The following is a 16,203-nucleotide window of genomic DNA, read 5'->3' on the forward strand; positions in this document are numbered from 1 at the left end:
TTAATGTTAATAATATTAATATTTTACAGGTAATATTTTAATATTATAATATTATTAAATATAAGATGCACTGTCAATGTATTAAAGGTTAATATATTAAACACCAGGTGTCAATACAAAATTATTAAAACATAATTATACAGATTGTATTTTATATTACAGTGTATATATATATATATATATATTGGTAAAGGTGAAAACAATTAAGTATTTAAAAAAATTGATATCTACATATAGTATTAAACTGATTATTTTTCACACACAGTATAAAAGGGTCTGTATACTTATACTATATATACTGTACTTATACTATACTTATACTATATATATATATATATATATATATATATATATAGTATATATGTATACAGTATGTATGTATGTATATATATATATATATATATATATACAGTATATGTATATATAGTATATATATTATGTATACAGTATGTATATATATATATAAATATATATGCTTTTATATTTTAGCAAGGGGATCAATGATTTGTTTTTCCTTCGCATTAAAATGTTTGAAAAGCCCTGGTGTAGACTGCTGCCTTAAGAATGATTATTTTCTGAAGATAACTGCTTTGTTGTGGGGTAAAGTACACTACTGAGGTGGGTTTATCTCAGGCACATCAGAAAGTAAAGCTTGTTATTTGCTCCCAGTCACCTCTAGAGTATTTGGTTTTTCCAGAATAATGACTTCCCAGTGGTTATGCTACAGTGACCTTTTACTCTGCGTGCGTGGGGTATAGCGAGGGGGCAGGGGGGTTAACGTGAGGTACAGAGGTTTGGACATTTCATTCTCTCACAGATTGGCAGTGGCCCCACGTCACACAATCTGGTTGCCATGGTGAGACAGGATGATGGCTTTCTCTCTAATAAAAACAAACAGCACAGGAGACAGATGGGAGGGGAGTAATCACCAGCAGACAGCGGTGAAGACTCCAAATATCACAGACCCCTGGCAAATATTAGTTTCTGATGTTTGCAGCGCTTCAGTACATGTGCGTAATTCCCTGAGAGGTCGATGGGGGAGTCTATATAAACGAATTTTGATTAGAATGTAATAAAAGTCAGGTGCACGTGTCACTAGGGTCTCCCGCTTCATTTCTCGCGAGGACTGAAACCTTCTTGGAGGCCACAAGGGTGATTTAGTAAACCTAAGGCATGAGTGTTTATATTGCAGAGTTTTCAACTAATCCCTCTTTCCCTTCCATTGACTCAAAGCTGAACTGTCGGAAAACCTGCAGAGGTTTGTGGATGAGACCAACCAGCAGCGTCCCGACTTCATTAAAGTGGTCCGGCATGAGAAACAGGAGGGCTTGATTCGCTCTCGGGTCAGTGGCTGGAGAGCTGCGACTGCCCCCATCGTGGCCCTGTTTGATGCTCACGTGGAGTTCAACATCGGATGGTCAGTGAAACTTGATTTTTAGGTTATTTTCTGCCAGAACTGAGCATGAAAATGCTAAAAAGTTTTTTCTTCTTTTCTTTTTTCTTTTTTCTGTCTAAAATTTTTATGTATTCAAAATATGATTATTGAGAGTTCATATAATATAAAAGTTATAAACAATTTACATTTATTTTATTTTTATATATATACTGTATAATATATATATTATTTTTTAAATTATTTTATCTTCATGTTGTTGGTTAAAATTTTATATCTTGGTTAACGGACCAGGTGTAATTTTATCACCACTTATGGAATAAAAGTAGTATGACTGAATTGAAGGATTTGATTTTTAAAGTATTTGAAATGTACATTTCCTTATATTGTACACAACTTTTATCTGCTGACCAAAATGGTTCAGTAAAACTGATTTAGACCAAAACATTGAGCAAACACTATTACTTAGCATATTATGATTTATCTTGATTTAAATATTTTAATGATACACATATGTTGGCACGTAGAGTTATAGTAGGATGTGGGCTATGAACAAAAATGTAGAAAATGCTAAACAAAATTATAATCGGTGAAAATTGTTCATAAAACTATTATTATGGAAATTTTAGGACTAATTTACACTGAACAATTTGCATGTGTTTCATGAAATAGGCCCAAAGGTTCTGAATGAATCTCATTTTCACGTCCAGTTTTCTGTTACTGCCTATTTGTACCCAGTCTGATATGACTAAACCGCTTGAAAGCACAACATATTCATAAAGTTTTGCAACAAAACTATTTGCAGTTTTCTGAGAATGCCATTCTCTGTTTGGCATTCAAACAAATAGAAAATCAATCCATCCTCCAAATAATAATAAAAAACTATTTCTGCAAAGAAAATTCATAGACATGCAGTTTAATTTAAAATCTAGTCGTGCTGGCATTTTCATGCTGAGAATTCAGATAGGGATTGTTTTTGATCATTATTTGTATAGAGCGTTGTAACCTGTGACCTTCATTGCTCCTTTGACCCCCAATACGAGTGAATTCAAATAATTGCTTGCTTAACAAATCACGTTAAGTCAGTGTAACTATTAAAATGTAGATGGAGACTAACTATATACATGTGGATGGAAATGCTGTTCTTCCTGTGCGGTGTGAGTTCCCTGTGGGTGTGAGGCCAGGAATATTAGCAGAAGTGCCTGTCGACTGCAATTACTGTTCTAGGCACAGCTGTCAACTCGCATACCTGTTAATTATTCTCAGTGCAACATGTCGGGGAAAAAAACCTCTTAAAAGGCTTAGATGCTGTCCAAAGTGTATCTTATGGATGTCAGCTTATTCCTACTCAAAATTCATGCTGCGTTCCATCAGTCCATGGATGCATCTGGAAGTTTCTCTGGGGTTCGATGTGGTTTTTATAGAGTGGTAGTACAACTTTTAGCTCGCCTGAGGCTATTTTCCGAGTCCAAATGCAGCGCTAATGCCTGTCTTCACAACTTTTGAGATGGTCTTTTATCTCCGACAATGACATTTTAAGTTTTAGATCGATGGGTTCTGAAAACTACAATCAGCTTTAATAATCAAGTGTGAAATCACCTTTCAGTTGTAGTGGCATGAAAGGGGCTTCATTAAACATTGTATTCCACGATTTCGGAGCTCCAAGAGACAAAATTAGATGGATCCATCAAAAAACTACTCCCCTTGAACTTAAAGCATGTTCTATTTCTATTGATCTAAGGGCTGAACCAATCCTTCACAGAATCAAAGAGGACAGAACCCGGGTCATCTCGCCATCATTCGACAACATCAAATACGACACGTTTGAGATCGAAGAATATCCGCTCTCGGCTCAAGGGTTCGACTGGGAACTTTGGTGTCGCTATTTAAACCCTCCCAAATCCTGGTGGACACAGAAGAATCAAACTGCACCAATCAGGTATTCAAGCAAGATACAATCAGTGTCGGCTCAATGGTTCTACAAAGACAGGTTATGATCTATCTATAACTAGGTTTTGTTTTAACACGGGCCTTTAAACGAAAAAATAATTTAGGACCTTTTTTGACAAATTACTGAATTACTGTTTAGGTTACCTTACAGTGAACCTCATATGCTAATCAATAACCAGTCAATTTTGTCAAATATAATCTGAATGCTTTTTAGATGGCCAGATTAGCATATTTGAATATATATCTTTAATTACATGTTTGGATATTAACAGCCAGCCAGTAAATATACTTATGCAAGTCCTGAACTGAAATATAAGGTTAAATTTCAGAGTAATGGTTCTGGTTCATATCCATTAAGACATAACCACAAACTGGCTCATGGTTCAGTGAAGGAGTCAATTGTTAACTCAGTAATGGCCCTGATTCACTTGCTGAGTCAGTCTGATTCAAACTGATAAGTAAGTTTAACATGGATTCATGAACACTTTAGTTTTGACTGAATTCTTAAGAATCATTTGAGAGCGAATCGTACATTCCGACTCGTGATATGTTCGTTGCTGCGTGCAGGAAACACTGGGCCAAATCTAAACTAACTTAGGAAGTAACTAACGCCATATTGCGAGATGATATCTGACAAAACTGCAAAATTCAGAAGAGAATAAATAGTACTGTATATTCTAGGCTTAGATTGGGACACACATGATGAAATAATACTCAATTATTATAAGAATACAAATTATTTCTCACGAACAAAATATTAACAGATAAATGGGAAACATGTAAATGTACGGAAAATGTAGAACATGTATAAACGAAATCCAAAAAATATTATACAGAAAGAATAAAACAATATCCAAAACAGGAAGAGAATATAATTTTAGACTATTATTAGAAATAGGAGCGAAACAACATTAAATAAGGGCGTTTCTTATTTCATTTTTACAAAATACACAATTAACTAATATATTTTAGCAAATATGTGTATACATTTCTGTGTGTATATAGTATATGCACACACATAGACATTTATACAATATATACATACATTTAATATATATATATATATATACACATACATAATGTAAACAAACTTTTATGTTAGATGCGATTAATCGATTTGACAGCACTCATTTTTTTTAAATCACTCTCCTTGCCCTCTTAACAACCTGTTTCCTGTAGTGAATATGTTTTCATAACTCATTTGAGTTCATTGTTGCCGTGCATCTCCTCTCTCTGCAGGAGTCCCGCTCTGATCGGTTGCTTTGTAGTCGATAGGGAGTATTTTGAGGAGATTGGTCTGCTGGATGAAGGGATGGAAGTTTATGGAGGGGAAAACGTGGAGCTGGGGATCAGGGTAAGAGCTATTCAGACTGCCTACCAGAGTTTTGAAAGTACAGCAGGAGACAGGATGTCTGGAGTTTGAGTAGACAAGTAGACGCATGCCAATGAATAATGCTGTTTCATTTGATGAAAAGATGCTTTATACAGGTTGTTCTTTGAGGGCAGATGGATATGTGGGGGTTTGCAGCCTCTGGTGTGTGTGTGTGTGTGCGCGCGTGTGTGTGTGAGAAATGTTTTTTCCGACATTGTGCAGCCCTAGTGTGTATCATCACACACAATTAAAGTGGAGCACTCTGCAGCTTGCTAATGATAACCTGCCATACAGACGTTTTGCTCCAAACTGGCGGGGTCCTAACCTCTCAGTATTACACATGTACAGAGCCCCATTGAGACCTCTGCCGACTCCCATCAAACCCAGCGGCACTGTAATTTGCCTCCGCAGCCAGAATCCAAGCCCAGGCTGTGAATGGAGCTCGCCAGCGGACACACAGCCACTTGCTCTTACTGTGATTTGGCCTAGCAAAGTTGCAATCACTCAACGCGGGGTGCACCTTCACAATACAGAGCGGATCAAACCCCCCCATTACACGCACAGACATCTATTATGAATTTTTTTTTCTTTTTTTTCCTGGTTTCATCACTAAGGGCCTCAATGAGCAGAGAGGAAATGGAAATGTCTCAGGAAGAGGCAGGCACCATGTGTGCGGCGGGATTCGGATAATGGCTCTCAACATCTGTTCATACAGCTGTGTCTCTACAACCTAATTCCTCAATCTCATCTTTTAAGCTCCTTTGTGCCTCCGAATCTCCAAATGCAACATCGCACAAATGTTGCAATCCTGCAGACTTTCCCAAAAGGAATGATATTAAGATGAATGTTCCTTGTCATTTAGTTGCATGTTTAGTCTTTTTAGATCAACAAATGATATATGGACTGCAAAAAATCTAAAATGATTATCATTATTATAATAGATTTTTTGTCTTAAAGTCCTCATGAAATCAAAATTTAGTTATTTTTTTGCAATTTTACATTTTTTAGTCTAAAACAATAATATTTTATATACATTTTAGCTTCTTTTTTTTCTTTTTTTTTTTTTTTTTGCGTTTTAGATCACTCTAGATAACAAAATGGTAAAAAAAATGTGGGGAAAGAGACCAAGTCTTAAATGTCTCCCAGACAATATAAAACCGGTTTGATTCTCATTTCATGCTTGCAAAATTTGCCTCTGTGCGATCACAGTCTGAAATGAATATCTCTGTCTGCAGCAGGTATTGTATGCAAATGTGAGAAATTATTTTTTAATGCTTTGGGACAACAGACGGCTCAGTCATGGATCATTGGGATTGTTGTCAATGATTATGCATATAAATCATTCTCCTGGCAAATAGGAACAACACGCATCTGTCCACTTCCTGTTGAATCCCGCCCAACGAGTCTTGGCGTTAAAAGCCTGCCAAACAAGCAGATCAGACAGAGCAAATGTGATACCCCCCTTTCCTTTTCAAACAAATAATCATATTCCGAATACAGCACCAGAGTCGCTTGAAATCAACTTTTTGTTTGATGCAAATTAGATGCATTTAAATATACACAACACGTGTTCAAATAGTTAGCTGCACTGAAAGACCCTGACATATGTCCCAGCCAGATGTTGAACTTCATATTTCACCAAACCGGGCCTGAATGCAAGTGTTTGGGTGTGAATGTCTGAATGACGTGAAGCATGCTGGCATGTGGCCTATATAATCCCGAGTGAAGATTTACTAGAGAGATGTACAAAGCACAGAGAGATGCTCCCGGTTTAGAAGCTCTGCATGAGTGCAGTGGGTGGAAAGACACAGGGAATCAAACCAACACGCACAAACAAGCTGCCACTCTCCATTTTCAGCTGCATAACATGCACTAATTGAGGGTAAATCATTGAACAAATGTGTATTACTGTATGTGAAAGCACTCCAGGAAAACAGCAGCGGTTTGTGCTTTTTCTCCCCTCTTTACTGACACACAAGGCGGTCACTTGCTCAATGTCAGTAGCATGTCAGGGAAATATCTTCAATTAGAACAAATTAAATGGTCTGTTTGAGCTTTCAAATAGGTTCTTGCGATATTCTCCTTGTCATGCGTTAGAAAGCCTCTGTTGTTTTGTGAATGAAGAGCAGTTTTGGGAGTTTAGTTTGAACAAAGAGCTCCGCTGTGTGGAAATGAGTAACCTTTAGATGATAATTGTAGGAAATGAGCTTTCTTTATTTGAAGTGTATTGTTTGGCTTATTTTTTCTACAAGCCCTTTTAAAATTTTCTATTTAACTACAAAAGTGCTTTTTGTTCCTTGTGGAGTTTGATTTATGTGGTTTTTTTTCTCCTGTAATTTGGTTTATTCTGCTAAATGGACTCACACACACCCTAATGAATCATAAGAACTTGACGTATTTGTTTTTGTCGACTGCCTAGTGGATGTTAAAGGGCATTTTATTGAGCTGATTTTTCTTCGTCCTTCCATTTCATGTGTGTGTAATCAGGTATGGCTGTGTGGAGGAAGTGTGGAGGTCATGCCCTGTTCCAGAATAGCTCATATTGAGCGCGCCCACAAGCCCTACACGGAGGACCTGGCAACTCACGTACGCAGGAACGCTCTGAGAGTGGCCGAGGTCTGGATGGACGAGTACAAGAGCCACGTTTACATGGCCTGGAACGTTCCACAACAGGTACTAAACCTATGAATAGTTGACTGGATGGGCCACGTTTAAAGAATTTGAAAATCTGGGATTTAAAATAAACTGATAAAATAAATATCAAATAAACGAATAGTTTTTAGAAGTGTGGAATTAAAAGAATCCATAGTATATAAAATGTACAAGAACTATTTAAGAGTCTGCAATATTTCTGAATCACTAATCCAAAAAAAGGGTGTCCTATTATGCTTTCCCACTTTTTTTCAACTTTAGTCAGTGTAATGTTGCTGTTTGAGCATAAAAAAGATCAGCAAGGTTACAAAGCTCAAAGTCCACTCCTAAGGGAGATATTTTATTTAACATAATCCACTTTTCAAGAACTACAACGAACGACTCGTTTGGACTACAACGCGATCTAAAGTCACAATGTTACTCATTAAGCCCTGATGATCTTTGAGTGGCTAAAACATATTTTAAACACTGTTCCTGATCATTATAATCCCAACGTGTATCTGTGCACTGCACATTTTATGGAGAACAACTTGTTTTCTGTAGTTTTTGTAATCGATTACTGTTTGTATTACCTTTAGTTTTCCCGACAGATATCACAATTAAATGGTGGATAACATTGTATCTATAATGTATAAGAAAATTCCAAAAAACATTCCACTCTGAAATGTCCTGTGAAATCCACATATGCAAAGTCCACACATGCATCTGTCCTGCATGATCCTCTTGTTTGATAACATTGTCAGGGTCTGAATTGGTTTGTAATTGACACCATCCTTATTTATATTTACACTAGAGAAGAACTCGCAGTCATGGAGGGGCGGGACATTTCCCGAACACACGTTCTAAGTGCTGCCAATGACAACACACTGGCCCATTTAACCAATCACAGAACATTTCGTATTTCGGAAGGAGGGGGTTCATCGAAATCGATGTGTTCGAGCCAGACTGGGCAGAGAGGAGCTGTAATAATTACAAATAATTCATTTTTTGAACAATCAAGCATGAAAACAAATTCTAGTACACCCCAAAAACAAAATCAAGACTTCGTAAAAGGGCATAATAGGACCCCTTATTATTACCCCTTAAAGAAATCTTATGCTTACTAAGGCTGTATGTAAACAAACAAAAAAAAAAAAAAAAAAAAAAAAAAACCTCTCCTTTAACCTCCCTTGTTTTGGCTTATGCTACTCTGAGCAATACCAGAACTTTGTATTTTGAGCACTTCTTGCGTTATTTTTTGCCTCTTCACGATGACTCGCTTGCTGTAGTCCTCAGTTGTAAGTCGCTTTGGATAAAGGCGTCTGCTAAATGACTAAATGTAAATGTAAATGTATTAATTTGATCAAATTTGTGAAATATTACAATTTAAAATAACTGTTTCCTATTTTAATATAATTAAAATGTAATAATTTCAGCATAATTTCTCCAGTCTTCAGTGTCACATGATCCTTCAAAAATCATTCTAATACACCGATTTGCTGCTCAAGAAACAGTTATTATTATTATCAATGTTGAAAACCATATATATATATATATATATATATATATATATATATAAATATATACAAACACTTATGTTAGATGCAATTTATCGATTTGATAGCACTAGTATTCATTTATAGTCCTAAATTAATTTATACTATATTAATTTATAGTAGTGAATAGTACTACTTGTGAATAGTAGAATATAAATAGGAAAATGCAAGATAGAACAATTTCCACTTGAAGTTTCAGATTTTTTTAAACTACTGTATATTATTAATATGCTAAATTGCTTCACAACCATATGTAGCATGCAGTTAAATGTAATTATCCATTGAACATTGTTTTTATCATGTTTCAGAAGTCACTGTTTTATTCAAATAAAAGGCCTCTGGAAGTCAATCACTATACTGTGTTTTTTTACTATGGTTAAAGGGGATTATTTAGGCACTCTGCTCCTAACAGCACACATTAACCATGGCAGATTTTCTGAGACACACAGCCTTGAGTGGCTTTCAGTTCTATATACAGTACATGAATGTGATGGATGTTAAAGGACACATGCTGATTTGTCATTTTGAGTTAAGATGTAATGGGTTAAGATGTAATGACCATGAATAATTTAAGATGGAGTAGGCGTTAAGGCTTTTTAATGAGCTCTCACTTCTGAGCTGTACATGACGCATTGAAATGCAACTGCATATAGAGTCACTTCACTTAAAGTTAGCATAAGTGCCTGAACCTGAAGGCCTGAGATAGATGTACATCATGAGAGCTTTCACGTTCTTGCAGCCATTCGATTCTGAACTCTATAAATGAATTCTTGTATGTTCACGATTGCATGTGTTTGTGTGTGCAGGACTCAGGGATCGATATTGGTGATATCAGAGACCGAAAAGCTCTCCGAGAGAGACTCCGCTGTAAACCCTTCAGCTGGTTCCTGAAGAATATTTATTCTGAGATGAGAACCTACACAGACACCATCGCTTTTGGTGCAGTGAGTATCCACTTCTTGTCTAATAGTAGTAAAAATAAACGGTGTCATTTGTGTCCCTCGTGTATATACTGTATGTGTAAATAATATTACTCAATGAATAGATGATGGCAATTTTTACTATGTGTAAGTATAGACTCTAAACACATCAACAGAAATGCATTATTTTTTTATTTACATTTTATATTTATAATTTTAGAATATATTAATTTAAATGTGTTTCCAACTTACCTTTGCTGTATTAGCAAAAATGCATATTTTGATTAGATTTTGTTTTTGAAGAAGTTAATACTTTTATCTAAGGATGTTTCTAACTGATCACAAGTGACAGTAAAAACATTTATGTTTTTTTTTAAATTTCTATTTCAAATAAATGCTGTTCTTTTGAACTTTCTATTCATCAAAAAATCCAGAAGAAATGTTTCAAGGTTTCCACAAAAATATTAAGCAGCACAACTGTTTTCAACATTGATAATAATAAGAGACGTTTATTTAGCAGCAAATCTAAATATTAGAATGATTTCTGAAGGATCATGTGACACTGAAGACTGGAGTAATGATGCTGAAAATTCAGCTTTACCATCGCATATAATTAAAATATATTTATTTTACTAAACTTAGTTACTTTAAGACAAGTCTCACTCATATTTTATCTTTATGTCTTGTGGGGGTCATAAAATCTCAAAAATATTACCATAATTTTTTGAATCAATCAAATGTTCAAATACATACAGTAGGGTAGATATTTGTATAAATATAAGCATTAAATTATTTTTCTAAGAGACATCTTGTAATTTCACGAGGCTTGTAATGTCAAATGAAACTGTAAAACTTGGTTACCGTTCTGACGGCATAATTATATAACAACATAAGTCAAATGTATTAATTTAGCTTGACACAACACAATGCAGTTTATTAGCACTTGACATGAAATCACTATATCTGATAGATGACATTGTTTCTTATAATTTTGGGTAATAGAAATAGTTTGTACTGAGAATAATTTTTCTTTCTCATGGCCTGCTGTTTCATCATTTATCACAATGCAGGGCCAACAGAGTGATTTTCCTAATTGGCATTCTTTTGTGGAATAGCATTATTAACAGCTCCATTGTGAAGATAAAATAAAGCTGAGCTCCAGGCCATTTTCACACACATTGGCCATTAGCAGACAGAGGAAGAAAGATGGTTTTTGTGATCTTAATTCATCTCCTCTGCGGTTTTTGCAGTGTGAAATGGGTCTAATGTGTCGGTCCATTTAGTTCATCTTTGTTGTGTGTGTGTGTGTGTTTCCATGTAGCTGAGGAACAGCCTGAGGCCGGATCTGTGTGTGGATCAAGGTCCCGACTCCGACAACATTCCCATCCTGTACATCTGCCACGGCCTGACGCCTCAGGTTAGTGTCCAGTCCACTGCACCTTCTGGCTTTCATACTTTTCAGCCCTCAGAGTGTGTGTAATTCATTTATATATAAGTGCTCATGTCTGACCCCATCATGTCTCCTGTTCTGTCATTCCATGTTTCTCACTGTGTCAGCACAGTATGTGAAATGAAACATCTTTATGATCTTATTTTTGGCTTAGAGATCCAGAACAGGAAATAATGTCAGGAATCAGGAAACAGGATCAGGAAATGTAATAAGTTGACCATATCGGAATCGGACGATTATGTTCATTTTTAATGTTATCGTTATCAGCCCGATAAGAAAAGTTGGTCGATATATTAAAACCAATAAATAATATATTATTACTTCCAACTGAGACTCTGTTCTCTGTTCCAACTGTTCTCCATGATGGTTTTGAATAGCTTGAAACATGATTGGAATCGCTTCAAAAAGAAAAATAGTTAAGTGCTACATAAGATTACAATGAGAACATTATACATGTGTGCTTGGGACATGGCTTTTAATAGTAGGACTTTTGTTTTTGTAATCAGGCTCTTAAAAATTATATAAAAAAATTTGGATTTGGATTTATCGGACAATATATCTGTTATCGGATTTCAAATATAAAGAATTAATTTATGTGTGTCAGTTAAAACTGTCCATTCCAATGAATCGAATTGAAACTTTGAATCAAAAAGTGTTCATTAAAATTTTCAGTAACACTTTACAATAAGGTTCCATTTATATTAGTTCACATGAACTAACAATGAAAAATACTTCTAAAACATTTTTTAATCTTAGCCAAAATTTGTATCTGTTAATATTATTTAATGGACCTGAGCTAACATGAACTAATATTTTTATGAACTAATGTTAACATCATAAATACTGCAACAAATGTATTACTTATTATTGTCAGTTAGTGCATTAACTAACATTAAAGGAGAACTCCGGTCAATTTTAACATTGAGCTCAATTTTTAGTAAATTTGGAGTGCTGTCAATACAGAGAACAACGACAAAAATCGGTGTTGCCTACACCGTGTTATCCTATTTTTAAAATTTGCACCCTATTGACTTGAATGGGGCAAGTTTTAAACCTGCTTTTATCCTCTTAACATATTTGATGTGTCATACAAGTGCCCAGCCATGTTGAGTGATTCCTTCAGAGTGAACACGAGTGAATCTGACTGCATTAGATGTGAAAAATATGAATAAAAATGATGTTATATCAGCCAGCGCACATACCTGTATTTACTTCCTGTTTTCGGTGGAAGTCCAAAGTAGTCGATTGTCGAGTTCACGCGCGTGATCATAGTAACTAAACCTATGCGCGTGAACTCGACAATCGACTACTTTGGACTTCCACCGAAAACAGGAACTAAATACAGGTATTTGCGCTGGCTGATATAACATCATTTTCTCCTTTAGGAGTTCTCCTTTAATGGAACTTAAAGTGTTACCAAATTTACATATACATATTTAAAAAGATTCTTCCTTTTTCTTAAAATGAAAAAGATTCATTTTAACTCATTTTGTTCACTGTATTTTAGCTCTTGGGTTAAAAACTTTGAATCTATTTGACAACAACGGGTGTTGAAAAATAATAATATTTTAAACCATTTCAGAGCGAATACATAAATATTATGATATCAAAAGCCTGAAAATATAAAGAGTGAATTTTTTATAGCTATATCATTCATCCTTATTCCCATCTACTGTACAAAGGCTCTACACACTTCAGTTGTTTAATTCATGCTGAAAATTTGAGTCATTTCCTCTATGAAGATTTCTCTTTTATGAAGATTTGGCTTCGGCATCTCCTTGTATGCGCTTGGCTTGTGCTTTCCCATCTTCCCGTTACAACTGAGCTCAGTGTTTCACGGTGATAGACTGTCAATTTTTTTGCAACCCATAAAACAGTCATTATATTGCATAAAACCTCTTCATTATTTTGTGCTGATGCCCGAAATATGAATTTTTGAGCAGTTGGGCTGCTTGAGGCAATCTAGTCTGTTTTGTTTTTCTCTCTCTTCATATTCTGAGTGTATTACACCACCAGGTTCCACAACAAATGATATCCTGCAAAAATACTGTAAAAATAGGGAGCTTTCTCCATAAAGCATTGACTCACCTGGGGATTTCAGATTTAGACAGATTCCAGGGCTATAGTCACTATAATGAATCTCAATAAAGAGCAATGGCTTGGAACACAAGCGGGGAGGGTTGTTTCACCACCACAGGCATCATTTAGGTGAGGTAGAATGCGAATGTGTGTCAGAGATATATAGAGCGAGTGAGAGGGAGGGAGGGAGGGAAAGAGAGAGAACAGCACTGTCAGCATGATTTTAACTACTTAGTTAGGTCTCTTACACCTGCTGTATTCCTATCTGTGTGTGCTTCCGCCTTTCTTGTGGCACACAAGCAATGCTGTAATGTTTCTATTTTTGCTGATTCAAAACTTTCTAGAATCTGTTGAGGAAATCAAAATTACACTATTGCTAATTATAGGACATTTTAGTGGCTCCACGGCTATTATTGTACGATGTTATAATATACGTAATATAATATAATATACTGTTCCTGTTTTCCTTAGTTCCGTGGTTCTTAATTAGATAACTCATGTTTTGTTTCAGTCAATCATCCTCTGTGTACTTAAGCCCTCAGTTTCCTGTGTTTCACTGTCTGGGATTGTCTGTTAGAAGTGGTTGTGCTTACGGTTTCTCCAGCTATCTCCTGAGTTTTCCAATAAGGATTTATTGATTTGAAGTTTTTTGTTTCTCTACTCCTTCGTCATGCGCATTTTTACAGCCACTGTGACAATAATGCATATATAATGTATATATATATTAATATTAACTCTATTATATATCAAATTATAGATTTTCTTAGTGTTATTGTTGTTATTATTATTATATAAAATATTTTATATAATACCCACGACCCTACAGAGGATAAACAATTTGGAGAATGGATGGATTGTATATAATTGTTCTAAAAATAATATGAATATATTGTTAAAATTACAATAAAATTAAATCAATTATATATGTGTATGTACTGGTAACATGCTATCAGAATGCTTAAAGTCAGTTTAAATAAAAAAACAGTAGCTGGCTTAAATTGTTAAGTACAATGACGTCCTTGGATCTTAAATTACATTAAACTGACTTTTTTTTTCTTTTCTTTTTTTACAAATTCATTTATTTATTTATTTTTTACAGTGTACAGTACACATATACATTTCACTTCTCCACCAGCCAGAATATTTCTGCATGATTTACAGTGCATCTCATGTTTGTTTGCACACTAAAACTAATTTCAAGCATTCTGATAGGATATCACCGTCTCTGTACTTGTGGTGCTGGATTTGTTTTATCTTTAATGGGCTGGTAGACAATACCTCAGCTAAGCGTATTAACACCGTGGCAGTTGCTCAGGGATTTGAGCATGTTGGAAATGGAGCATAGACATGCTTACTCTTTCTTTCAGTGTGTTATCTCCCATTCATTCAGCAAAAGGAACATTGTTCCTATACAACAGCCATAAATCTCCCAAGCAGTAAAAGCAAGGGTTTTCAAGCGGAAACAGTGCTAAATGGGTCCCTTGCAAGTTGAGTCCTTATTTTTCTTCTCTCTTACATTATTCCCCGTCCCATTTTAGCCCTCCATTCCTTCCCGTCACAGTTCCAGTGCTCATCAAAGGATCCCGAAGGATATGCATTGTTTCCATTGTGAACGAATGATTCGTTGTTTTACGTGTCCGTGGAGATACACTTGCTGCCTGTTCAGCCTTTGTGTTCACAGAGATTTTCATTTCAAGGTGCCTCACAAAAGTTTGAGCCGTTTTGCATTGGTGCCGTTCCAAAGTCAAACAACTTGATTTCATTTTAATGTAGGCTCAGGTGTACTACAGGGAAAATAGTCTTGACACACACAAAGCAATGGTAGCTCTAAAAAAAATACCAATACGTTGAAGAGAAGAGGAGAATGCCTAGTTCTGCATTTGATGTTCTGATATTCTAGAACTGACAAGTTTGGATTGCCAAAATCGCTCTAGATGGTAAACAACCAATTGAATCTATGTTTTAAAGAAAAGTATGCATTTCTTTGATGCACTGCATGAGATATCTAATCAATAATATTGTTAGCACTTCTCCAAGCTCTGGCTTTTAAAGTGAAATATCAATCCATCCAAACCCTGAAGAAAGATTGTGGGCACGTTGCATGAAATGAATTCTTTCTGAAAATGCTTGTTTTTCCAGTATGGCAAGGGATTAAAGTATCAGGGCAATTGATTTAGGACTCGCTCCAACAATATGTGAATTAGTGATTCAAAGCAAATGTTGAATATCAAGGGCTTTGCTTGTCTGAGTTCTTTCCATTTGCCCCACATGCCATCAAACAGTGATGTAAACGTGAATAAATTAATGCTTTTTGCTTAATGTTTGCTAATATTTCCCATAAACCCTTGCACTACCGAAGAGGAGTTTTAAATGTATAAACCCAAAAGTAACAGTTATGTTAGGGGGGTAACAGTTATAAGACCCGAGACCAGATATGATGAAAGAAGACCAAGAGTCGTGAGGTTCAATCAAAAAGATAAAAATTTACTGAAGAATAGTTTGCAGTTTCATCGGTAGAGCGAGCGTCAAAGTCTCACGAGGAGGTCGCAAGCCAACTCTACCTTACACAAAATAATACACCAATTATACCATTTTGCAAGGGCAAGCATCGCATCACCATACATCTGATTGGCTAAGAGAATATAAGACCATAAACAATTTCACACATGTGAGCAGATAAAAGGTGCCTATCGCCATTAGTCAGGATAGCTGTCGCCAATCCTTAGATGTAGGTCAGTTTTGACCTCGCAGGTTAGAGGAGAGCGCCAGTACGGCTGAGCGTTGTGTCCCCCGTGCCTATGTAGAAAGTCAAACACACACACACAGAACAACACCAAATAACATCACCAAGG

At 35.6% G+C, this 16,203-nt stretch overlaps 1 protein-coding gene across 1 annotated transcript in view; it reads left to right on the plus strand.

The window, feature by feature from the left end:
• galnt18a (UDP-N-acetyl-alpha-D-galactosamine:polypeptide N-acetylgalactosaminyltransferase 18a) overlaps positions 1-16,203 on the plus strand; it is a 47,850-nt gene that overhangs the window by 25,880 nt on the left and 5,767 nt on the right. The window contains exons 4-9 of the mRNA XM_079603269.1: positions 1,234-1,417; positions 3,135-3,332; positions 4,583-4,697; positions 7,203-7,388; positions 9,709-9,846; positions 11,144-11,239. Of these exons, the coding sequence (XP_079459395.1) occupies positions 1,234-1,417; positions 3,135-3,332; positions 4,583-4,697; positions 7,203-7,388; positions 9,709-9,846; positions 11,144-11,239 (917 nt within the window). The remainder of the gene's footprint in view (positions 1-1,233; positions 1,418-3,134; positions 3,333-4,582; positions 4,698-7,202; positions 7,389-9,708; positions 9,847-11,143; positions 11,240-16,203) is intronic.

This window comes from Phoxinus phoxinus (assembly GCF_949152265.1).
Source record: "Phoxinus phoxinus genome assembly, chromosome: 25".
NCBI classification, from domain to species: domain Eukaryota; kingdom Metazoa; phylum Chordata; class Actinopteri; order Cypriniformes; family Leuciscidae; genus Phoxinus; species Phoxinus phoxinus.